Source organism: Nothoprocta perdicaria, unplaced genomic scaffold, assembly GCF_003342845.1.
Source record: "Nothoprocta perdicaria isolate Ctin4 unplaced genomic scaffold, notPer1 scaffold_40, whole genome shotgun sequence".
NCBI classification, from domain to species: domain Eukaryota; kingdom Metazoa; phylum Chordata; class Aves; order Tinamiformes; family Tinamidae; genus Nothoprocta; species Nothoprocta perdicaria.
Window position 1 is genome coordinate 2,598,479 of NW_020455644.1, and position 25,582 is coordinate 2,624,060.

The 25,582-nt window shown below is 39.4% G+C and overlaps 1 protein-coding gene across 1 annotated transcript in view; it reads left to right on the plus strand.

The window, feature by feature from the left end:
* Positions 1-25,582, plus strand: part of RBMS3 (RNA binding motif single stranded interacting protein 3) — a gene marked incomplete at its 5' end in the record, with an annotated part of 630,487 nt that overhangs the window by 554,077 nt on the left and 50,828 nt on the right. The window contains 3 exons of the mRNA XM_026045493.1: positions 8,900-8,946; positions 16,150-16,246; positions 18,705-18,755. Coding sequence (XP_025901278.1) covers positions 8,900-8,946; positions 16,150-16,246; positions 18,705-18,755 — 195 coding nt within the window. The remainder of the gene's footprint in view (positions 1-8,899; positions 8,947-16,149; positions 16,247-18,704; positions 18,756-25,582) is intronic.

A 25,582-nucleotide genomic window follows, 5' to 3' on the forward strand; every position in this document is an offset into this window, starting at 1 on the left:
GGATTTATGATGGCCAACAAATTCCAGGCTAAGGATCTGAGGGCTTGGATCACTGATGGCTTTTTTAAAGGTTGTCAAATTCTGCATCTAGCATACAGGTGCAACAAATGTACAGACTGATAAATGCAAGCCTGCAAATGTCAGGAATATTTCACGCRAAAATCTGTTGTAATCACTGGCACCATTTCTGCACAAATTTATCTGTTTTGATTTCTGATTCACACTAGTTTAAGCGAGAGGGGAGTTCAGCCTCTGTTTTGAAATGCTCCCTGACAAGATCATATTGAAGAGATGGTGAGGGAGGTAATCATATTCAAATTCTGTCTGCAAAACATTTGATTTAATTTATCTCTAAATTGCAATTGACATGTCTCGAGACTGGTGATATTCCTCAGAAACAAAAAAAAGTCATTAGCTAAAGATGCAACTGAGGAGTCAAGAATAGTTATGAATTCAGGCTAGATTGGGTTACGGACTGCAACTTAAATAGTGTAAACTTAATGTTTTACTGCAGATTCACTGGTTCATTGTTTTGATTATTCTGAAATAAATCTCTTTTGATATGCATATTAAAATGTGAATTTATTTGAAATGTATTTGGTAGAAAGGGAAAGATCTCACATAAACTGAAAATGAAAGAAATGCTTTCATTAAGGCAAGTTAGTTTTTATTGTTTACTTTTTTATAGAAAGAACAGCTGTGGAAATGGTAGCATTTCTGTATCTGGTCAGCTCAAAGTGATTTGGTATTTATTCACTCTCTGAGATGAACAAGCCAATATTTTTKGACACATCATTTGCAAGTTTCTGTAAAATTTATACCATTTAAATATTTGTGTTGTCATTCTAGCAATTACATATCATCATTAAAGTCACAAGTGAAGATATTCACTGTTAATTGTGACCTTATAGTCACTGAGTTTGGTCTGAGTCAACTTTTCCGAATTTCTACCTATAATTCTTCCGTTTTGTTTTGCCTCTGTAATCTGGGTTACTTTTTCTCTTCTCATTAGCCTCTTCCTTCTCTCCCTCCTTTCTCCTTTGTTTTCTTTCAAAATCACTTGGTGAAATGTCTAAAGAATTCAACATGTTTTTAATTGCTTCCTTAAAAAATACAGTGAACTAGTAGCTTGGGAATGTCACTTTGTTAACATTTTTTCTTTTTATCTATCTGCTACTCATTACAATTCTATCCAATTCAAACAGTAATTTAGAGGGGAAAACATTTTAAAAAAAAAGTAATTTGGAATGTTTCCTGCTTTTTGTGTACAGTCAATACCAATGAAGGGTTGATCCTGYTTTTTGCCAACAGCCCCTTCTTTACTAGCAGCAAGCATTGAGAGTGCTGGACATATTTACAGCTGACACAAAGATGTTGTTTGATACTTCCAAAGAGATAGGTACTACGTAGTTGTGCTCCATCCTCTGTGTCAAGGGCTGGTGCATTTTATACCTAGACAAATGGTTATTCTTTCCTTTGGGAGGTAATTTCCAGAGCAGTCCAGATCAGGAATACGCACATGCAGAAACCAGGCATGGAAGCATTTTTTGCATATATTTTTTGCATGGTTGTATYAGACATTGGTCAGTATYTTACGTAGGTATGTTCAGCAAAAKTAAGCAAAGAGAGGAATTGAACCTGAAGGGCATCCTTACCCTTCACATGGTAAAAARCAGAAGGGGAAAAGATAACTGGCAGATAAGTGTGAACATAGAGAGCAGTGAGTTAAAAACAGTCCATGACACAAGATGCATCCCTTGTGGAGGACATGTTGAAAAAGCAGCACAAATACCAAAGACCAGTTTAGAGTGACTGGATTTCAAGTTTCCAAAGCACATAGAAAGATGTGAAAACAATGACCTCTATGGTAGCACTCTTCTAGAATCAGATCAGGTTTTTAAAAGGGACAATTATCACTCATAACAAAGGCTTCATATAGAGATCATATGTGCTCTCTAAAGCAAGAACTAACACTTTTACTAGTGTTCACTTTTAGCCTTAGATTTCCTTCTGTTGTGGGAAAAAAAAATCCTGCCAGTTGTTGCAGAGATTTTGCTCCAAATTTCCTTTAAATTTTGCTGGTAGGACCATGTCTTCTCTTGTAAAAGAAACAGAGATGGAGTTGAGATAAGGACATGGCTTTCTGTACTCCTCGGTATTCCTGACAAGTGCTTGGTGAGCTGTCATTTCCAGTAGTGCTGCAACCATCCCTGGAAGTTTTCCCAATTTACTGTACCACATAAATCTATCGTGCAGATGTAACCATAATCCACAGATGAATTAACACTGGATCTGACTGATGGCAAGAAGAGTATGCCAGATCCTCAGAAGCAGATGGTTCATAGACCTGAAGACAGCAGTGTAAAATATATGAGTTGTCTGTGACTCTTGAAAATTATGTTGTATTCTATAGATCTCTGTGAGGAAGACGATAATACCCTTTTTGACTTTTTTACTCATGTAAACTTCAGCCCTCATCATTTAATTCATCACTTACATTAAAGTGGGAGCAAAGTGACTCAGCACCATGAACAAAAGCTGTCTAAATTAGAATTCCAACCTGTTCTACAGAACAAAAAAGGCTTCTAGTCATTTGTCTGGGCTTTTGAACTTCTGATGATATCTGTCAATTCAACCTTTGGCCCTCTGAGGCTCATGAATCATTTTACCAATTTGACCCCAATATAATATATGTTTTTCTCACCGTAACTACTTTCCTCTCTGAAGTTGCAACTGCTTAGGGGGCACATTCATGTAAAAATGAGTGTTTCCAAACACTCATCACTGGGCAATGCCCCATTTCATGCATCTGTGTTTAAAAGTTGTCCCACTTACAGTTTAGATATTTTGGTTTTTTAGAAAAAAAAAAAGGTGATTCAGAATTTAAATTCAGAAATATTTCTAATACTGTGAAATGTTTCTGAGAGAACTGTTTTAAATAGTCAAAGGAAGGAACTTTGCCAAGTTAACTTTTCTGCTAGCTGAGCTTATTTTATTCTATCAGTATTTTAAACAACCTCATTTGAGTTGTTGCTTTCGKCCCTGCTTCTCTCTCTTCATTCTTTTGATTGTTTCCATTAGGGAATCAGCTGCCAGGGCAGAGAAGATGCTTGCACTATGGTGCCTGGCAGATAGTAGCAGTGGTAACAAAGCAAGTACAGGAATTTCACTGTTGAGATTTCAGTTGATTCAACTGTAGTAGCAAACATCACACCCAGTCCCATAGGACTGCAGCTTGCATGGAAAACAAATRAAGAAGGAATGAGACAGAAGACAAGGGGCGGAGAGGCTGAGTTTCTGGTCTAGCTCCTGCATTGATTCACCACAGTAATTCATGGAGTCCCAGTGTGCAGTGCTATTTTCCAAATCCCTCCTTAAGGAGGGGAAACCCAGGGAAACTCATGCTTGAAAACCTCATGGCATCAGRGGAGGTCACCCCTCCTGCCCACTGAAACGAAAGCCCAAGGTGAGAGTCCATGTGCGTGTGCAGGGTGCTTTGCACAGACTCCTCAGACCCAGTCTACAGAGCTCTTTGAAAGTCCCTGGCACCTGGTGAAGCTTCCCTGGTGGAAACCGTTCATGGAAGCTGCTTCCAACACACAAGCTGTCATAGGACCTAAGACTTAGTCATTTCTAGATACTTGTGTTTGTCGGAAGGGAAATGCTGTTCTGATGAATGTTGTTCTTGCTAAGGGTTGAGAGGTTTGGAAGAGAAATGATGAATCCATCTTATTTCACATGATATTGAAGTTGTGATCATTTTTTTAATAATCATTCCCTGAGTTAATCATTTCTTTGAGAGATTTACAAATCACATTTACATAAGCAATGCAAATGTGATGGTCTAAGAGCCTTTCTCGTGATGGAAATGTTCTCATTTATGTTCAAAACATAACACAGAGGGGGAAAAATACTTGTTGTGCCCATGGAAAATTTTGAACAAAGGTATTCACGTTTCTTTCTTTCTGAGTGAACCTTTGCCTTCCAGAGGCTTTCTAATATTTCTTGTTATTATTTTCAGGGGAAAAAAGGTTGAATTTATAAAAAAAGGTGCAGACTGAGACTTCTTTCATTAGAATCTGCTCATTCACTGGTTTCAATAATGAGAAAACTGCAGTGCCAAAACAGTGAAAATATTCATTCCTTTGCCCTGTTTTCAGATATGTCAATAAAAATAAACACACACACATATATGCAACATACACACATAGTTAAAATGTTCTTTTTTWAAAAAAGTCATGATTTTAAGTGAGCTGATTTTACTTCTTTGTCACTTGTGGCATTCTGGACATATTAGTTGACTGATCATTGAGAACAGTCTGTATTATTATGTGCAGAGATGATGACAGATATCCCTCTTATTGATTGCTTTGGAGTACTGCCTATTGCAATGATGAGGTGCCAAATTTTCATTTAGTAGCCAAGTTGATGCCCGTTACCTGGCTAAGGTGACATTAAAAATTYGATGGTTCAGTCATTCCTTAATAGAAGGCTTATCTGACAGATATTTCTCTGAAGCAGTATTTCATCAGCAGTGTCACTCTTTTGGGTGGCAATTCATCACGCAGTGTCACCCTATCAGAAGAAGGAAGAAAACCGTGTCCTTTCACTGAAACACAAGCAAAAATAATGGATTAAAAGACCTGGAAGAAAAACTTTAATGCAGCTGAGGACTACTTTTGAGGTATTAGGCAATGCCTCAGTATAGTTAGTATCATATTAAACACAGTGACAGCTATATTCCTGTCTTTGCTTAAGGCAACGCTGTTTCAATAAGCTGTCCATCCAAAGCATGTCCCTCCAAGGCCAACCCTAATATTCACTTTTTGATTTTTTTGGAATTCCTGTTTGTGTAATATGGAAGAAAGTGGAGATGATTTTCCAGTAAGTTAGTATTGCTCATCGTTCTTTGTTCCTGATGAGTGAGGATGCTTCAGACCATAAATCTTTCCCTGGTCCAGGCTAACTGTTGCCTCTCCTGGGCTTCAGGCCAGTGTAATTTTTTAGGGAGGAATTACACAACTTGATGAGAAAGAAGTAAATGGTCCTCTGTTAGCAGCTATTTGAAACAGCAGCTGTTTAAGGCTATTCAGCACTGGGGGATATTAGCAATATTGCTGGGCAGACTGTAGGTCTGTACCATATGTGCATATTGCTGCACCCTGGCTCATATTTGTCTAATGTGAAGCTTTCACTACCAGGCAAGTCTAACTGAGGTCACTGCTTAGATATTTGAACAGATTCTGGTCGGTCTACAGTAGTATATTCAGTATAGATGAGAAGCTGTTAATATTTTGAACATGGCAGTCCTCATGAATGGTCACCCTACTCCTCTTCCAAGTGCTGCTAAGAAGTAAAGAACATGATGGTAGTATATAGAGAAATKAGTATGTGCTGTTTATCTGCCTGTATCTGCTCACATTGAGGGCATTTGAGGGCAAGCTGAAGATCTGTGTTGTAAAAGTTTGTTCAAATATCAGTGATGAGAAAAATACCTGAAATGGTCATAAATTTGCCTGTCTCGTCTGTCTCGTCTGGACACTGTTCTTTGCTAGAGTTCCAGTGAAAGAGCTTCTGAAACATGTCCTTTCTGCACCCTCAATGTCCTTCCATTTTTAAGTCAAAGAAAAAGATGTCAAAGAAAAGGATTGTTCATTTTCTCCTTTCTTAAACCCCCACTCTCCCCTTGCTGAAATTTTTTTCCTGAGTTAAACCCATCAGAAGTGTGGCATATAGCAAGCTGTGATCCAAGCAATTTTAAGGACTCCTAGGTCTAGAAATTCTCTTATTTGGAAATCTGAGATCGCTCCTTTCCCAGGAGATTTTTTTTCTCAGTCTTGAGTAGATGTGTGACGAAATGTTCAAATGTTGACACCTTTTTTTTTATAGAGAAATCTCTTAATTTATTTTGAGCCTTTAAAAAAAAAATGGAATTAGTTTTTCTGTCCCTCTAGATCTTGCACATACTGCTTAAGTTGTCTTTACCAGCACAAGGATATGAAGAGAGAAATAACAAACTTTGCACATGTTGAAAAGTAAAAATAAAGAAAAACAGACCAGTATTTTTTTTTCTCTAAGATGTATTGCAGCAGAAATATTTCAGATATTACCATTTTATTGGCTCTCTTTTGAGATGAACTGTATACTTTTCTATTTGTAGGTAATGCAACTTTCCCAAATAGTAGACTGGAGACAAGGAAATAAGGACAAGTTAAGTAGATCATCCCTGTGATTATTTAAACTAATGTTTAGGTGAAACTTAGCAAGGCTGGACTTACTCTAAATTTGATTCTTTGACATTTCAAGCTTTCAGAAATAGTCATTTTTGTTGCTCTTTATATAAAGTGAATACTTTAAAAAAAAAAAAAAAGGCATATGTTTTTAGCCTAAGTCTTCTGATCTGCCCTTTCCCTGAGAGGTGCTACATATTTTATTAAAACAATGGCAGTTTCAATAAGCAAAAATATACCTTCCCAACTTAAAAGAGTAATGTGAACAATATGCAGATTTAATCATTTAAAAACATCACTTTTTTTTTTTTTTTTTTTTTTTTTTTTTTTTTTTTTTTTTTTTTTTTTTTTTTTTTTTTTTTTTTTTTTTTTTTTTTTTATTTTTTTTTTTTTTTTTTTTTTTTTCCCTCCCATGCATTCACCCCAGAAGTGATTTTTGTCTTCTGGACAAAAAAAAATCACTTTTGCTTCTTGGACAGCTTCTGCATAGGTTGGTGGGCAGCTGCTGGGTCAGTCTGGCTTTTTCAGGAATGCTCCTGCTCTGGACCTGCTTGTCACCAGGTCTGTGGGAGCAGGCCAAGCTCCACGCTTCTCTGACCTGTGTCTGGAAGGGGGCACAGGGCCCTGCACCTGAGGAGAAATAACCCCAGACACAAGTACAGGCTGGGGACTGCTGTTCTGGAGAGCAGCTCTGCAGAGAAGGACCTGGGTGTCCTGGGTGATGACAAGTTGACCACAAGGCAGCAGTGTGCCCTCGTGGCCAAGAAGGCCAGTGGGATCCTGGGGTGCATTAAGAAGAGCATTTTCAACAGGTAAAGGTGATCCTCCCTCTCTATTCAGACCACACCTGGAGCACTGTGTCCAGTTCTGGGCTTCACAGGACAAGAGGGATATGAAACTACTGGAGAGAGTCCAGCGCAGGGCCATGAGGATGATCTGGAACATCTGCCCTAGGAGGAAAGGCTGAGAGAGCTGGGCCTATTTAGCCTGGAGAAGGCTGAGAGGGGACCTGATCAGTGTGTATAAATACCTCAAGGGAGGGAGTGAGGAAGAGGGGTACAGCCTCTCAGCCTCTTTTCAGTGCTGGCCAGCAATAGGACAAGAGGAAATGGTCACAAACTKAAAGACATAAAGGTGCACAGGAACTTAAGGAAAATATTATTGACAGTGATGGTGAAAGTGCCCTGGAACAGGCTGCCAAGAGAGGTTGTTGAGTCTCCTTCTCTGGAGGTGCTCAAAACTCACTTGGATGCAATCCTGTGCCACGTGCTCTAGGTGACCCTGCGTGTGCAGGGAAGTTGGGCTAATGATCTCTAGAGGTCCATTCCAACCTTAACGATTATGTGATTCAAAAGTACTTTGGTAGATGGGTACAGGGGCATTAAGAGCTCACCTCAAGAGCATGGACCTTGCCGCACAGTTGGCAGAGCAACTGCTCATGCTGCTTCAGTCTCATGTCTCAGTCATTATGTGGTCTGTAGGAAAAGCAGAAAGGGATACCAGGCCTCGGGGTGGGTAGGCACCATGTCCATGTTTCAGCTGCTCCTAAAGGTCTCTGGCAGGAATGAAGCAGGAGGAGTACCCTGTACTCTAGGAGTCCCTCTCCTCTAGCTTCTCACTCCCATGCCAGTGGAGAAACCTTCAGATCTCTTGGTACAGTTATAGATTGAAAAGTGTTTCGCAAAGGAAAAAAAAGAAAAAGGAAGACAAAAAGCAAATGTGATGTTTTAAGAGAGGAGACACTGTCTGTCTTGCATATTGAAGTGGGTTCCTGGGAAGGCGCTGCTGCCTTGCACACAGCCGCATTGGGCACCTTTGGGCCACTGGGTGTGAACAGAGGAGCAGTTGGGGGAAGTTCAATCTCCATCTCTGTTCTGTCCCTGCCGTTTTTGCTCTACCTGTGGATGTGCAAGCTAGTGGAGTGGTGGCAATTGTTAACTAGATACTGTTTTGACATTGCCAGATCTTTTCACAGAGGTCACCATCTGCTTGATGGTGAACTGCAGTTGAAAAGCTCTGAAAAGCCCATTAGAATAAATTCTTTTGCTGTCCAGACCTCTAAAATATTTTAAAAGCCCTGTTTAAAAGCTCAGATAGGCTTTCTTTTGATTGCCCTTTTCTGCTTCACAGCCCAGTTTTTGTTAACTGCCTCACAGATATGAATTAACTATAAACACCTGTGACAGACCAGGGAAATCATAGACCACTGGGATTGCACGGCCTGTGGTCTTTGAAGGAAAGATGAGACTTCTTCTTGAATAACTCCTCTGAAGGTGATTTTAGAGTATTTGCCAACTACCTCTCTCACTGGGAATAAGATTTGTCCCTGTTGTGTTATGCTTACTGCATAATCTGATGTACCATTGAACTCATTGGAGCCATTGGATGATACTGGGGCAACAAAGATACAGTTTGGCCTAGGTGGTATGAGGTGATGATGACCAACATACTGACTAACTAACTCATTTCTAAGGGGTATCTCAGGTGGGGAAGGTAACCAAACTCTCCATGCTGCTCTGGACCATCTGAGTTTCCCTGGGGGACTTTAGCTCTCCATCTAGGTTTTGTTCAGTTTGGATTCATGTTGACTTAGGCTACATTTAATGTCACTTTCTTTTTTTTCTGCAGTAATAGTAAAAAATCTGTTTTTCTTCCCTAACTATGTGCAGGCTGGCATGGCTTTGACTTATGATCCAACAGCTGCTATACAGAATGGGTAAGGAATGCATGCTTTCTTTATGCCTTTTTAAAAATTGCTTTGAATTCTATCTTCTGTTTTCTCTTTCTGTGGTGAAACTTATTCAGAAGCAAATTCACTCAGTCATATTTTGTCTAAAGCATGGACTGGTATATTGTCAAGGCTTCTTCCAGTTTTCCTTTTCTTTTTATGCCCTGTTGTTTGCAATATCCATTTCAATGGGAAGTTGTTTTTCCTAATAGTTTCCATTTCTATTTGGCAAATGCTATCGTCGAAGACTTTTTTTTTTTTTTTGAATCTTTCTCTGTCATGAAGTGGAAACCAGTAAAGTTTCCCTTTACTGACCTTGCTTTTGTTAAAATGATTACTGAAGATTCCAGCATATTTTGGATAATAGAGCTATTACTTAATCTGGGTTCTCCCTACTGGTTGGGCAATTTCCATTGCGTTGTGTGCATAGAAATGCCAAAYAGGGAGAAAGCCTTAAATTAGTGCGTGAGCAGATGTGATTTAGGGGTAGAACTCTGAACAACACTTCTTCATTTCTCGCCCTGAGCTTGCCGACATAAAGAATTAGAATAATTTTCAACTTCAGCAGAAAAGTCACATTGTTTATCTCCATGATTACGTTTCCAATTATTTCATAAGCTAAAAAAACAGATCTGTGATATCTAGCTATCCTTTCAGATAGGTTAACAATAGTTTAAAGAGAAGCAAAGAGGTTCAGCCCTGAACTTCTTGACAGCCCTTTTTGACAGATGTTTGATATGATTATCAAATTCCATACATACTCTCGTCTGTGTTTTCCAGGTGAAGAGGAGAATGTATTGGCATAGAAGAGAATGAGTTTGTTTCTAAGTGTTTGTTATGGCACTGCTAGCTGAAGCATTAAAAAAAATAATAATTCTCAGTAACTTCAAAAATCAGTAATCATATTTAGCATATTTTACTTTAAAGGCAATTGCCTTTTAAAAGCAGTATCTTTGTGGGACTTGTATTCCCATGTTGTGCAGGAAGAAGTCAGAGCAGAACAACTCAAAAAAAAAACAGCATTTTTTCTTCAGGACTCTTGTCTTCAGAATCCTTCTGGTTCTGGTTCCCTGCTCAGACTGCCCAAACAAATCCTCCTTCTCTATCCCTTCTCCCATGCTATCGTCACACTTTTCAGCTGACAACACATTATAGGCTATAAATAAAACCATCACTAGTTCATAATCCACTAGTGTTTCGTCCAGACAACTGGGTTTTATTTCAAGGGAATTCCTGTATGTCAGTTACATGAATGTTTTGGAAATTGTAATTTGAATGATCCTTTGAGATTATTATCACTTTAATTCAAGAATAATTTTCTGAAATTAYGAGAATTTTCTGAGGTCCAGACATCATTTATATCAGAGAGCACTCTGCATTGCTCAGGTGTTCAGATCACTCTGTTGTTTAAACATGTTGTCGTTGATCATTGGGAAAAGAAGTAGTATCCAATGGCGAATTTCAGCTCTGCAGCTTCTGCAATGTTCTTTCATTTGTAAAGCATGAAATAAATTACGGCGTGGGATATTGCACTGTGAATGATAATTACCACTTTGACATGCCTCTTTTTTTCTAAATCATCTAAATTCAGTTTGATCAGGGCAAAGGCATCTGATTCAAAATGCTCTTATGGTTATATTTTGACTGCACGCATTTCACAAGGAGAAATTATTACTATGTGGAAAACATTGATATGACCACAGAAAGTTACACAACTGTTGTTCCATCCTCTGGGTGGCATCTTAAAAATGCTGACACCTTAGAGTCACCAGGACTGTCTGATTAGATTTTTTTTTAGGTCCCCAAGCATTCATTGAATAGTATTTATATATCCTTTAGTTACAAACTTTTACTATTTTTCATAAGCCTCTTTGYTTGCAAATACAATAAAATTTGGCTCATGGTTTTTATTTTAGCTAAGTGTGGGAGCACCCTGACGCTTTGCTTGTCGAAAGTGTAAATGTGATTTGTGTTGTAGACGTGTATCAGAGCAGCTATGTGGCCATGGAACAGCGGAGTTTTTTGCACCTTACTGGATGAAGTGAAGGAGGTTAACTTAAAGCTTGGTAGATGGGAGTCAAGAAAGAAGTTCTACACAGTGGGGGGAACAGAGTGTTGGTTCTTACAGCTCTACTGTGTTGCTCATGCACCCACTTGGGTAAGGTGCTGCCTAATACTTCRCAGTAAGTAGTTTTGGAAAAAGAGGCTAAGATTTGTGTGGAGCAACRTTACCCAAAGATCTGTGAAGCTAAGGCTACTTGAAGCAGCCTTAGTTCAGTCAGGTTGAGCAGGTGATAGCATCTCATGTGGCTTGCAAGGAGTTGTTGTCATACTGTGATAAGCAAGGGTCCCTTGGTGCCCAGCAGCATGCAGATTAATGAAGCAGGGCTGGAGAAGAGATGTATAAAGATACCAAATCCTAAGCCAAGAGGAAGTTTCAGGTGAGGTGTGTGTTGCAAACTCCTCAAAATGTTTATGTTATATTGGGATTTGGTTAAGATATAGCCAAACCTCAGGGAAGAATTTGGACTCTTACATGTTCTTCAGATGAAAAGGCAGGGATTCTCATTGCTTATGGTGTAGTACAATCATTTTTATTATGGTATAAGTGCTATTTCCTTAGAAAATCTATGGTGGGAATAAAACAAAAACAGAGAGAGAAAGAGGCTTTCTCTAAAAATAACCAAGTCTTTCTCTCCACAAAGGAATAGACRATTTCCTTCTGAGTCTATTAAGTTGTGCAGGTTGATTCACCATTTCATTGTATTGTTTTTATGCCCACGTAACTGGTTAAGCATCCAGCAGAGTTACATCAGGTTAAAACTGGTACAGTGGAGCAGAGAATCAGGCCCATAGCACTGCCATGTGAGGCAGGGAAGAAGTGGTAACAGCACACTGCAGTAGCTAAGGTCTTTTCCCATGCCAGTCTGCAGGTGCCTTTTTGTTTYATAATCAGGCTTTCCTGAATAGCCTTTGTAAAAGTACTCAGGTTTTGTTTTGGGGTGTGGTGTGTCCAATGTAATATATGATTGATTTTTCAATTTGTGGTATTAATATTATTTTAGTGGTTTAATGCACTCATGCACAGAACAATATAGAGCTCTTGTACTTGCACTGTACAGATGCTCATTTAAAATGTTGCTGAGGCTTGAGTCCTGTTGGCCATTTGACTAAAATTGCAATGTACTGTATCAGTTTAATATCTGATATCTAGGGGACTATACTGTGTGTTTGCAGGCCAATGGTCTCAGTATTCAGATAGGTCTTTTTCATCTCAAACATCTGACTCTGTGGCTTATTGCGATGGAAAATTGCTGCTCTGATAACGCTCGGTAATACTCCTACATTATGTGAGCCCCAGGATACTATTTATGAATCTGACTTGTTCAGTACTGCCTGCAGGCATGAGGCAGGAGCAAATGGTGTTTATTGCTGTGCAAATAGGGTCTCACTCTTGTGCAGACTCTGTGTGGAAGCTTGCACATTCCCCCATAGGATGGGAACCATATGGATTTTTTTTTCTTTTCTTTTTTTTTGGCAGGCAGATAGCGACCAGACGCTACAGATAGTTCAGTCCCCAATGTGGAGGGAGGGCTGATAGGAGAGAGGGGAAGAATGTGCTTTGTCTGTTAAGCAACAGAAACTGTTCTTAACTGTTGCCTGTGTGTGTGCCTAAGGATGTGCTGTGAACACAGTTCTTTTAAGGTCTCTGAAGACTACTTTCTTTTACAACCTTTATACTCTCATCATGAACATCCATCAGTATCTTTTTTCTTCCTTGCGATCAGTGATATTTTTTTTCCTGGGCTTATGAAATCCATACTCATAGACTCATAGAATGCCAAAGGTTGGCAGGGACCTCAGAGGTCATCGAGTCCAACCCCCCTGCTCACGCAGGGTCAAGTGCATGCCAAAAAAGTGCAGTGTCCGTTTTGCCTGCTCCCTGCCACCTGCGTTTCTGCACTTTGGCTTCTAGCAATGCAACTGCTGTAGAGGAACAAGGTCACTGGGCTTGCACCTGCAAAAGACTTTGCACGGGCTGCACATAGAACTGCAAACTGCATTTATGTCTGAGCCTTTCAGGAGGGAGGGCTCTCCTCAGAGCTCACTGGGCAACTACCGCAAAACCTGCAGCTCTCGAAGTACAGCACAAGGTTCTGCATGTTTTAATGCCAAAACAATTGGGAATCTCATAGAACAGTAAGTCTAAAATGAGACAAAGCTAGCATCATTCTCTTCTCCCATTTCTCTTTCCAATGTCTGTATTATATCAACTGACAGTCCGGCATTCCCTTGGACAGGAGGCATCTTTTGCCTCATGTCACCTCTTCCTAAGACTGCAGGATGCTCATGTAATCCAAGGGCCAGGAAGCAAAGAAAAGAGGCAAAGGGAAGGTCGGCAGCTGTGGAGGTCTCAYTGGGGCAGTGTAGTTTTCACTACACTTTCATTTTTGCTCCATCTGTCTTTTTTTGAGGTGTCCACCATGTCTCTTAGGCCAGTGTAGATCAATTATGTATCTGGACGCTGGCCTAATGGTATGTGAAGGGAATTTGGATGTGATTCTCAGGTAAGGGCATTTAGTGAGGACCACTCAGCTCAGCATACCACTAGCCCTCAAGCATGGCAGAGAAGGCTTCAGCATGAACTTGTTCAGTTTTTGCCCTGTTGACTTCCCCTCCACAGTTTCCAAGTCCTTCTAGCTGCCCCACAGCACGAGTGGTGCTGGAGCAGGACAAGAACTTTTTCCCTGAGCATAGGAGATTTCTGATTAGGAAATGCTTGACCTCAGCCCTGTCACAGTGACTCACATTGTTAACACTGRTTTATGCCTATTAACATTGAAATATAAGAGCTGAAGGGTCTCACATTTYCTTCCTTTCTCTTCTGTGACTCTCTGGTTGCATGCATTTTCACAGTACAGCCCAGTGTCCTGATGATATGTTTTATTTGATGCAGGTTTGAGAGCGTTGCAAACTGTGACAGATAAATGGTATTGGCAGGGGTGTCGGAAAGGTTGTATTTTTCACATTACCAAAGTGTACGTTCTATGAGCTTATGTACTATTCAGATAACTGCACCTGTAAGCTGAAAATGAAATGGTTAGCTGTCCATCAAGCTCTTGGCTTAGCACACATTTTCTGTAAATTTGCTAGTATTTGCTTGGATTTATTGGAGTGTTTATTCCAAAAGATCAGCATTACTTTCAAATGGAAAGTCATTTCTCTGCTGAACTCTGTGCTGTCAGGCAGTTCGTGCCCAAGTGGGTATTTCACCTTCCTTGGGAGCGCAGCATCAGTCCAGCCTAGTCGGTAGAACTGGAGCTGAAGTAACAAAAATGCATTATTTTCTCTCAAGAGTTTTGTTTTGATTCTGTCCTTCAGTTCAAGAAGTTTACATGTAATTTCTCTGGGTCATTCTACCTGTAAGAGCAAATTCTGTCTGTCAGTTGGCCACTGACTGTTTGCTTTTGCAGCTTAACCTGCATCTGGGAACAGAGCTTTCATAACAGGACTATATTGTTAATGTGCATGATGCTAATGCCATAGACAAATCCAACCAGCGCTAAAAAAATATCCTCCCAAAATAATTTGGTGGGAAAATAATGGGGTATGTTTGCTATGAGCAGTAGGATATAAATACTGCTAACTCCTCGTAATAGGATGCATACCAAATTGAACAAAGATACGGTTTTAAAATAGTCTCAGTGTGAGCATTGTGAGGGCAGATAAATGCTCCTAAAATAGCAATATATTTCTATTAAACAAAAAATCACTCAGACACCACCTGCTGCTTTTGGCATCTTAAAATCTTATTTGGAATAGAGAGAACAAATGATTGCTTCTCCGTCTCTCTCTCTCCCCTTCTAACTTCGAATGTTTCCACCCAACCTTCAAAGACGGCAGCCTGTTTCTTCAAGCCTGTTGGTTGGAAGAACTCAGTGATTATTTGAGCCTGCACCCAGAATGAATACATCCAGTCTGAACTAGAGTGATTAGCACTAAATCTGGGATGCCAGGGTGATCAGGAAATAGAGCCCTTGTTTAAACACCAGTAATGATTTTTTTTTCCTTGCATGGCTTTCATGGAAAGCTACTGTTGGTTGCCTCAGTGTAGGGTGGAAAAAAATAAAGGAGGCAGGGAGTGCAATCCACTTCAGTGTTACAGACCAAGCATATGTGCACAGGCTTCTGTTGCTTGTGAGACTGGTGCATGCTGTATGAGAGCAATCTGCGTGAAGTTTAAATGGGACAAGAGACCATTGCACAGGAGTTTATTTCTCTGTTTTTCTTTGAGAAGTCAAAGCCATTAGCATTCTGGTAGTTGTGAACCCACAAATGTTCTTTTTTTAAAAGCAGTTTTCTTTATTAGCTTACAGTTAAAATGGAAAAAAGAATGGCAAATACAAAAAGCTTTGCAAGCACACATGTTAATACTTACACAAAGCACCAGTAGTGATATTTTCCAAATTGTAATTTATCAATAATCATTAACTCACAGGAAAAGAGAACAAATACAGCATTTATTACCAGCAAGCAAGAAATGGCACAACTTTTGTTCATAACATGCAACAGTGGAAATAAAAACAACTATATTTGAAATTTTCAATGCTGTCTGGACCATTTAGACTCATAATTCTTGATAAATTTCTCTGAAAGATGGGCACCTAGTTCTCTGTTGAGATGAATATCAAAATTTCATCCTGTTTCTATAGCCATCCCTTAATAAAATAAGTCTGGCATATATATGCCTGAAACACTAAGCTGCTAAGATCTGGAAAGAAAACATTACTGTATGTATAAATGAATTAGTATCATTGTCTTTGATATTGTGAAAGAAATTTCCTGCCACTAGACAGTATGCTGGAAAATCATCTGCCTTTGCATTTCACGTAACTACTTTTTGTATTGCAAGGTTCTCTAATTGTGCTAGTTGAAGAAAAAAATGCCTGTGTAAATACTCCATTTCCTAAATGCTTGTGTGAATATTCCATCTCCTTTCCATTTTGGAGATTTACTTAGTGGAGCTATGACATCCTTTTTATTGTGGTTTTGGAAGTAGATGGACATCGTTACCTGGGCACATTCMTTTCGTCTAAGTTGACTTGGTCTTAGTTGGTCTTGACTTGAACTAGTCAGTCAGAGTCTTGCAGTYGAAGGGTTCCAACTCTTCCCTTTGTTCTTTGTTTGCAGATTTTATTCCTCCCCGTACAGTATTGCAACAAACCGCATGATCCCACAGACATCAATCACGCCATTCATCGCTGCTTCCCCTGTCTCCACATATCAGGTACGTCAGATTTGCACTTGTCTGCTACGTCTCCCATTTAATTACGGTTTTGGATGCGGATGAAGGCGAAGTGTGAGAAAGTTGTGTGTGTGCTTGCACTCTTGCATCATACTTCAAACAAAAGGCTTTTTACTACTACTCAGGTATTGCTTGGTGTAGGGTTTTGAGTATCCCCTGTGTGTCTTTACGCTGAGCAATAAAACCTGTCTACTTAYTTATTTAAATCAGTAAGTAGCATTTTCAGTTGACGGTAGTATAGACTTGTCATTTTTAATGAAATGTTGTCATTTGGCTTCCTTGCATTGGCAAAAAATATGTAAAATGCATCTTTTTATAATTTATGTCTGCATTGTGGTTTGACCTTTTCACCTTAGCTATATTTGTTCTAGAAGCAGCATCCTTTAATAAGATTCATTTTTATCCCATAATCTCTAACAAAGCAAGATACTTTGGGATAGTTGTCCTCATGTCCTTCTTCAGTGTCCCACATGTTTTGTCTTTCAGAGCTTTGAGCGTATCGCTCACAGGTCTCCACTGGGAAATTATTGCTCTGGCTTGCCGAGGTGGAAGTCAGAACTTGGTTGTATAGTTTTCTTAGCCATTCTGTGGGAACATGTCACTTGCCTTGTGAAGCTGGTCACTGCGTATTTGCTTTCCCATTTCAGTTATTTCTGTCCTGTAGCATCACTGCTCTTCCAAGACTGAGTTCTACCTGAGAAAAGTCATCCAGACTTACCAAGCTGAATGGTGGATTGTTTTTCATGTTAAGACTTCCTTGACTTTTATATTCTTTAGTTCTGGAAGGCCAAGTAAAATCTCACAAACAAGATTTGTTTGGATAAATTCACTAAATTTCAGTAAGTGGCAACACAAATGCTAAAATTCCAGAAGACCCAGTAGTATCAGTAATTTCCAAATGCAGCTCACCTACACTTTTTGCAGTAGCAAATCTGGCTTAAGAGGTTCCTCCCTCTCATATGCAGCAACTTATTCCCCTCCCTGCTCCAAGGTTCACAGTTGCTGTCCTCTACATCGGTTCCTGCTCTGATGTGTCTGCAGTATAAGCCATTAATTATCTTTTTTTTTTTTTAAACCCAGATCATTTTCCATATGTAGTTTACAGTTGAAGCCCAAAGACATCTTCTTTGGCATGGCTGAAGAACTGACAGGAGCAAGGAAGAGCAGAAAGCAGTGACAGCTCTAGCGTTTTCTTTTTCTTTTTTTTTTTTTAATAGGGATTCACAGTAAAAAAAATGCAGCAGATGTGTGTGTGCGTATCTACTACACAATGTGGGTACTAACTGAGTTTGGTTTTAAAGTTACTACACTCARCTTTTCAAGAAAAAAACTATTTCATTCAACTTCATCATAAAAAGAAGTGTTGAAGCACATTGTAATTATACAATGAATTCTCAAAACTTGCTCCATGAGTGAAATCACAGGACATCTGAAGAGTTGAGGCTGTGTAACTTACTCCTGCTTGTCCCTTTGTACCCTCAGTCTGAGATGCCATATGGCCATTTTTGTGAGTATGTGGCTAGCTGCTGAAATCACCACTGATGTCTGCAGCAAAGGTGTATTTTTGTATTCTTCTTGTGTGCTGAAATGGCTGGATTGGTGCAAAAGGAATCTAGGACAGACAGTTTCTGGAGCTGGGTCTGAGCTGTGCCTGCCGCTTGCTAACATGTGGGCCATCCACGCCTAGCACAAGAGGAAACAGACTTGGATATGCCAGCACAAATGCACAAGATATCTGTTATGAATTTAAGTGTTAGAAAAAAAAATACATATATCCATGAAATCTTTTGGATATCACTAGTAAGACAGAAAAACAAAGAAAGGTTTTAGTGGAGTTCTGGTGGGAATGGACCCCACTATGCCACGGTAAGAGCTGCCCTGGGGGACAGGAACATCTTATGCCAGCTTTGACATGGTAGCYTTCAATTAAAATAAGCTTCAAAAGCTTTGAACTAAATCTGCAGCTCTTATTGAATGGTATATATTATTCTGGAATCTCTGAAAATATTACACCTTTGAAAGTATATAGATACACTTTCAAAAATAAATTTYGAACCATTTGTACCATGTCTAGTACACTGCCAATTGGATGATATACTCATAGATAGTGGATACATTGATGGATAAAAGCAAACAAAATACAAATGAAAAAGTAGGACAGCAGAGAATATTGAAGACTGCTCTATGAGTCACAACAATGCAGTTCTTAGAGGTGGTGCAGTCTCACAGGCTTCTGAGTTTAGTGGAAAAAATATCAATTGAAATTCRAAAGGATTTTTCTTAGTCAATAATTTTATGAAGCATAAATGCCTTATGTTACATTGCTTAGGCCTTTTACCAAAATTAGCTCCTTAGTTGTAAAAGAAGGAAAAACCGTACATAATTCATTGGAATTCTGCTTTTTACTTTCCTATGCTAATAAAAAGTTTTTGATATGCAGGTCCAGAGTACTTCATGGATGCCTCATCCGCCATATGTTATGCAACCAACAGTAAGTGGATACTTGTTCATATGCAGCTAAAAGGGCCTCACTCTGCTTGTCAACCACATAGAAAATCCTAGGTCATGCAAGAGCAATCAGCTGCTCCCTYTGACAAGAACATTCTGCTCTGAAGATTCTGCTTCTTTAAAGAATACTATTTGATTTAGTGAAAAGGGGAGGCTGGGTGAGTCTAATTGCCTTGATTATAAGAGAATAGCAAGCACTAAAATGCAGCTTCTGAAGCTTTTATTTCACGGACTGCAAGATAACTGCATTCCTGCATACTTTGAATTGCCAGGATCAACACATGTTACCCTTCCCTTATATGCTTATCCATCAAAAAAGTCCTTTGTAGTTGTGTATTCTTTAAAGGATCCTCAATGCCGCATTAATGTATTTCAAGTACTGAGAAGGGGTAAAGCACAGCTGTCTTACAGATTCCCTGCCAAATCTGGATCTGCTTTATGATCTGACCAGTCAAATCTCTTTTTTTACTGAGAAAAAAGTCTTCATCCCTCATCAGTTTCTAACTACTACTTAAAGCTACATTACACTTTTAGTGTCATTCTTTAGAAGTAGTGGAGGTGAATTTTTGTTCACCTCGCTAAAGAGTTTTGACACACTTTGCCTAAATATTAGTGGCATTCCAGAAGGAAGCAACAAATCGAATCCCACTATGCCTGGATTGCTTTAGGCGTATAGTTTTGCCTCCTAGATTTGATCAGTGTCTCAGACGTGTATCCACTTAAGAGTGCTTTTAAGTGAAATTCAAATGTGTATTCCACAGAAGGATGGGTACACTGATTTATATGAGAAAATTAAAATGAAGATACATGGTTTCGGATTGTCCTTTATTCACATTTGTGTTCAAATATTGTGATTTCATGGTAAGAGTCACTTTTATTAGCATTTTTTGGTAGGAGAGAGCAGTGTGAACATAATGACCCTACATGCTTTCTTAGTAACACAGAACTCTAATCCCAGTTTGAAGCCCATTTCCACATCCCTCAGCTCTTTGGAGCCAAGTTCATCAGTTTTCTCTAACAAGGCAATGATCATAGTGTGTAACTAATATATTGCACATTATTCTGTATCCCAGCAAAAAATATACCTTTTGATTGAAACTGCTATTTGCCATAAATCAGTAAATTTCAGTTCTCTTCTACCACATGTTCCCCTGTTCAGCAAAGCATTTTTCTCCAGCACCAGCAGCTACGAGTATTTTGGTGTGGTAATTATCCAATTACCCCCTTACCATATTAGGAGAAAACAGGTTGGTAAAAAGCAATGCAAAGAAAAATAATTCTTAAAGTGAGTCAGGGAACTCAATRTGCTGATTTAAATTTGTGTTTGTTGCCTGCTAGAGAGTTGTATCAAGGAAGGTATGTGTGYTTGTATGTGGAAAAGGAGAGAGTAGGAGTGGGTAAGTGGTTTAACTTTTCAGTCCAGTGTTAGCATCATTGTGGGTTACCTGCATATGTTATATGTAAAGAGACAATTCTAGTATCTCTTCACTGAAWTTTTTTCCTACGTGTTTCCCAAGAATTTATCCATTTTTTTTAATAAATGGACCTAAAACCATAAAGTGGGTAGTACTGAAGAAATGGAGAGGGGAAGGGGGGAAAAGAATTGGGGGGGGGGGAGACCTACCAGCAATTTCTCCAAGTTGATCCAGAGCTCAGCTCTTTGAGGAATGTCTGAAAAGCAGTCAGAGGATCATTATGGAAGACTCATACAGAATTAAAGGCATTAGGTTGTGTTAGTRCGCACCTAGCTACAGACTCTGTTCTAGGCACCTGCATAACTTAAAAAGATTTTTAAAAAGAAGGAAAAGAAAAGATGACAAAGATGGCAGAGTTTAAGGTGAAACTGGGAGCTTCCTAATCCAGTTATCTATTTGTTTCCCCTTGTAACTTAGTTTGCTGTGCTATTATCTAGATTGTCACCACTTTACTTCACAATATGCTCTGAGATGATTGATTGTGGTGCGCTGGAAGCCAGTGCTGATAAATATTACATTCCCCTTGCCACAGRAAGGAGAACGTTTTGTTAAGGCTCTGTTATTCTCTGTGAATAAAGTGAATAAAGATGAACTGTCTTGGAGCAAGCACAGTTTGAACTGTTTAAAATGATGATGCTTTGTTCATTGTTTTAATTATAAGAATAGGCTAAATTGTATTACTGCATGGTTACAGTTGTTTCCTTTAGAGGAAAGGTCCTACTTGATATATATGTGTAATTTAACACCAAGTAGCGTCCCKCTTGGAAAAGGGGAGGTGAAGACCATGCTGAAGAGGAGGGAAAGGGGGATTTGCTGCTTTCTGTGCATGGACCGGGTGGATTTCAGCCAGACTTGTGTACTGACTGTCAGGAAGCAGTGCAATGTGACCACCCAACATTGGACACAGTCCTGGGCCAACTGCTATAGGTGACCCTGCTTGAGCAGGGGGCTTGGACTAGATTATCTCCAGAGGTCCTCTGCAACTCAACCATTCTGTGATACATGTTTTTCCACCTCTCTCTTTTTAAATATGATACTCTTTCCTCAGTGATAGCCTGATGCCACACCATGGTAGGCTGGCTTTTTTTGCTGCAGATCTGCCTTTTATACATCATTTTCTACCACATCTTACTGATGCATGTGTGCATTCTGTACCCATTTATTTGATGGATTAAAAACCACCACTATAATGAAAGGTCATATCCCGACTTTCCTCCGTAGCTTTTTTTGAAGTATGATAAATTAAACCTCTGGTCCTAATAGATAGCAAAATATATATACTAACAGAAGAAAATATATATTATTTCCCCCTCTCCAACCTGGTTCACCTTCTCCTTTTGTGATCTCCTTAAATGCAGATAATAACCATAATAACCTTCTATGAGAAAAAACAGTGAGAAATATTTCTGCAAGTCAGACAAAGCAACTGAGGACTCTGTGAGTCTGTTAGAATTTTCTCATGATTTTCTCTGTAATTCTTAACTTTGAGATGGTAGGTTGATGCCAAAGAGCAGCTGCAACTGAAACTTTGATTTGTTGTTGTAATTATCACTTGTTTCTGTTAGCTTTGTCTGAGCCATAGAAAGAGCCATAGAAAATTATTATCACACAGGTTGAGGTAGCATTATTATTTTAGAATAAATAGTATTCAAATTGTGCTTCTGGCTCAGAAGGGTCACATGTTAAAACCACCCACATCCTTGTGCTTGCACAATCTTTGGGGTTTTGGAAAACAGACTTCTTGAATCATGTGGACATGATGAAAAAGTTACCTTTAGGCTCATGTGTGACTCAGACACTTTTGAAAAATATTTCATTTGTAAATGAAACCTTCGCAACTTAATGGTCATACTGACTTTACTATGGCCAAGTGAGAATATCTCAAATATGCCATTTTTTTTTTTGTTTTGTTTTTCCGTGCGCCCTGTGTGCTTTTACCATCTGTAAATGGAAGACAAGGTCCAGAAGAATTATGGCAGTGTGGGGCTGGAGTCGTGTAGGCAGAGCTTTTCATGCGCTAATCTGAGGCAGGGCTCTGTTTAGTTAACTACAGCTTTCAAAGTACAGTGCTCACACATCCCCGTTTGAAACCAGTTTCGTGTTTCGCTAATGCCTTAGATAAGGGTGGATGGATAAAGATAACAGAATCAAAGCATAAATGGAAAAAGAGTTATTCTGGGCTTTTAGAATATTTGCCGTGTTAATGAGTTTTTCCTTCAGTCTCTGAAGGCCCTCTGATTCTTCAGGAAAACTTCATTATTTAAAGTCAGTTTTTAAAAAGATAAATTTCAATTTATCTAAGTTTGTCATTAGAGCAGAACTTTTGATTCAGATTTTCATTGCCAATAGTTCGTGTATCCTTCCTTTTTAAGGGTGAATTATGTTGGTTAATCAACAAAAATATTCTACCCTGACGCTATTTGTGCACACAACTAGCTTTACACTTACCCCTCATACATTCCTTATAAAACTCTGTGACCATAGCAATCGTTGGGTATGTGTGAATAGGGTTTTTTTCGGTCTTGAATAGTTTCTGCTTAATAAGGACAGAAGGAATATGCCAGTGGCAGCATGAGGGGTGCAAACAGAGCAGCATATGGAAAAGCCTACTGTTGATAATGATTAAGTGCGTTTTGGAGGGCTTCTCCTCTGGACGTTTCTCAAGCCCTTGCAGCCCTCCCCTTGGAAAGGCCAATGTCTTAACAAACGCCCTTTTTTATTTTATTATTWTTTTTTTCTGCCTTCCTTCCTCTAGCCTATGCCTGAATGCAATCTGTCTGTCTTTAAAAGCAACAACAAAACGTTTCTTATTTCACAAGCCGCGTAAAACCCCCAGGCTGGTGAGMAGCTAGGCTGAAGAAAGCCTCCAGAATCTTGCCTTTGATTGTTGGGTATGAGCGTAGCATGAAAAGTACAGACTGTCCAACTGAAATATATCAGTTTTCATTTTCTCACTAGCGACTCTGTTGTTTTGGATAATACCCAAAATACCACAGCAGTTTCAGTGTTTTGATTCCTACGCTCCTGAACAAAGAAGTTCCTTGTGCTCCCTTCGGTGTCTCCTAAGGCCGTTTTTTTGCCTCACATTTGGGCTCTACCTTTTTAGCAAATAGAGGCCATCTTGCGTTTGCGTGTGTGAAGGTAAGGCGACAACGTATGTCCTCTGTGGACGGTTGTGTCTGGCATCCAAGATGAAATGTAAGAGTTCAGCTAGATGGTATGAAAAGTAAACAGGAAATAGTCCTTAGAAATTGGAATCTCCAGCTATTCTTTTAACCTTTTTAGCTGTGTATTTTTAAGCGATCCTTTGAACATGAACTTACTTGAACTTAGAAGGCTGAGGAGTTTAGAGGTTGAAATAACTAACCAAATACCCCTGCCAAAGTTTTGCTGAACGGCTTTAATTCCAGTGCTTCCCGAGGCAGAAAACCAAGGGCTGCCAATTCTGTGATGCTGGTAATCGGGGTAGTAACTGGCAGCGTTCCTGGGGGACGGGCGGGCGCGCGCGASGTCAGTCCTGCCTTCCGACCAGCAGGGCCGTTACGCAGACGTCGTCTCCGTGCTACTAAACGGGTAATTTCAAACTCGGAGTAGGGAAAGGCCAGGGCAGCTGCCTGAGGAGGACAGAAATACGGTGCCAGTCACCCAAGTTCAGGTCTCTGCAAGAGGGCATGGGTGCAAACAGCTCACCCAAGTCACACATCCTACTCGAGCATAGGAGCCTCCCTGTTGGATTACTCAACACTTCTGGAATCRCATCAAAGTGTTGCTGTGCTTGTTTGTTTTGCTCTTGTAGAAATTAATATGAAGTTGAATGGTAGGAGAAGCCGTATCCAAGTTTGATATCCAGCCCCTTTTCTCACTCTGTGAGAGCCCCCTAGTGAAGCTGGACATCTTTGTGATGGATGCAGGACCAAGTGCCACGTGTGGATTCACTTAGGAGACATGGACAGGAGAGCCACAAAGCATTTCCAGTGGACAAGCCCTTGCATTTGAGGAACTTGTACTTTGCCATTTCATCCTAAAAAGGCTGAGGTGTTCTAGTAAAATGGTATCTTCTTTCAAATATTCTACAGATAATATGAATCCTAAATGGAGAAACCATCAGTCTAAGACTTTTAAGACATTTACAGTAATGGCAAAACCAAATATATAGGGTGTTTTCTTTAATACAAATCTATAGACCTAAATGGAAAAAGATATTTGGAAAAGAAGACTGACCTTAAATTTGAAAGGTACTCCAGAGACTCTAAAGCCGGGAATTTCTGGTTGAGAATGTATAATGGTTATGGAATATTGATTTCTTTTTAACAGAAGAGATGCAACCCTAGCTGTCAACCTTTATTCTTAAGAAAAAAAATCTTAACACAACAGCTGTTTAAAAGGAGTAGACTTTATCAAAGGAGACTATTTTAAAAAATCTAGTTATTAATCAATAGACATTAGAGTTCCTTCACTGGAAGAATACAGCACATTTTTTAAAAAATCAATCTCTAATTTGCTACAAAGCTTGCAGTCTGTTTTAACTTTTCCAGCTTCATGTACATCTAGTAAGACTGGAAATCACTAATGCTTTATTTCATATAATATGTGCAACACATATTGCTGGCTGAATGCAGATATGCTTTAYGCAAGTTTTGAATTCACACTACATCAAAAACATGAACGTGGGTTGTAAGGTTCGTATTTCATGTTGGCAGTTTTGAGCAGAAGCTTCTCATTTAGTGAGGACTAGTCTTGTTAGTTATTGTCCAGGTGGTAAATTAATAAACATGCAAAAGTGACAGGATCAGTAGTGAGTGATGGACTACGTAAGCACATGGTTTTAATTATAGCTTGAGAGTTAGATTAATGAGTTTGCAGAAAGTAACGTGCTTGAGAGTGGTGGATTGGGTAAGCATGTGATATAAATTTGTCAGACGATTTCTCAGCTTAGTTCACCATCAGTTTTTTTGTGTGTTTATTCCATTACGGTTTTATATACATGCATATGCTATGAACTAGAGAAACATGTCACCATGTATATGACATTCTCCTTTAATTGATCCTCTGTAATGGAGGATATTTATTTTTTGCCCAACGGTTTCTATTGCCTTGTGATTGATGCTAATACTCCAGCCTCTTCAGTGAGAGCTCTGCTACACTGATTAAAACAAATGTGGGTTTGCATCTGATCCAAAGCAGGCTACAAGCCTACTTGAAACACAGATAGCCATATACAGCAATGATCAAAAGTACCAGTTCTGTGAGTTAGAAAGGAAAAGCACCAACTTTCTTCTGCCTCAAGCCTTGAGAAAGCTCTGTGCTCTGGGAACACCAAGGTCTTGCACCGTCC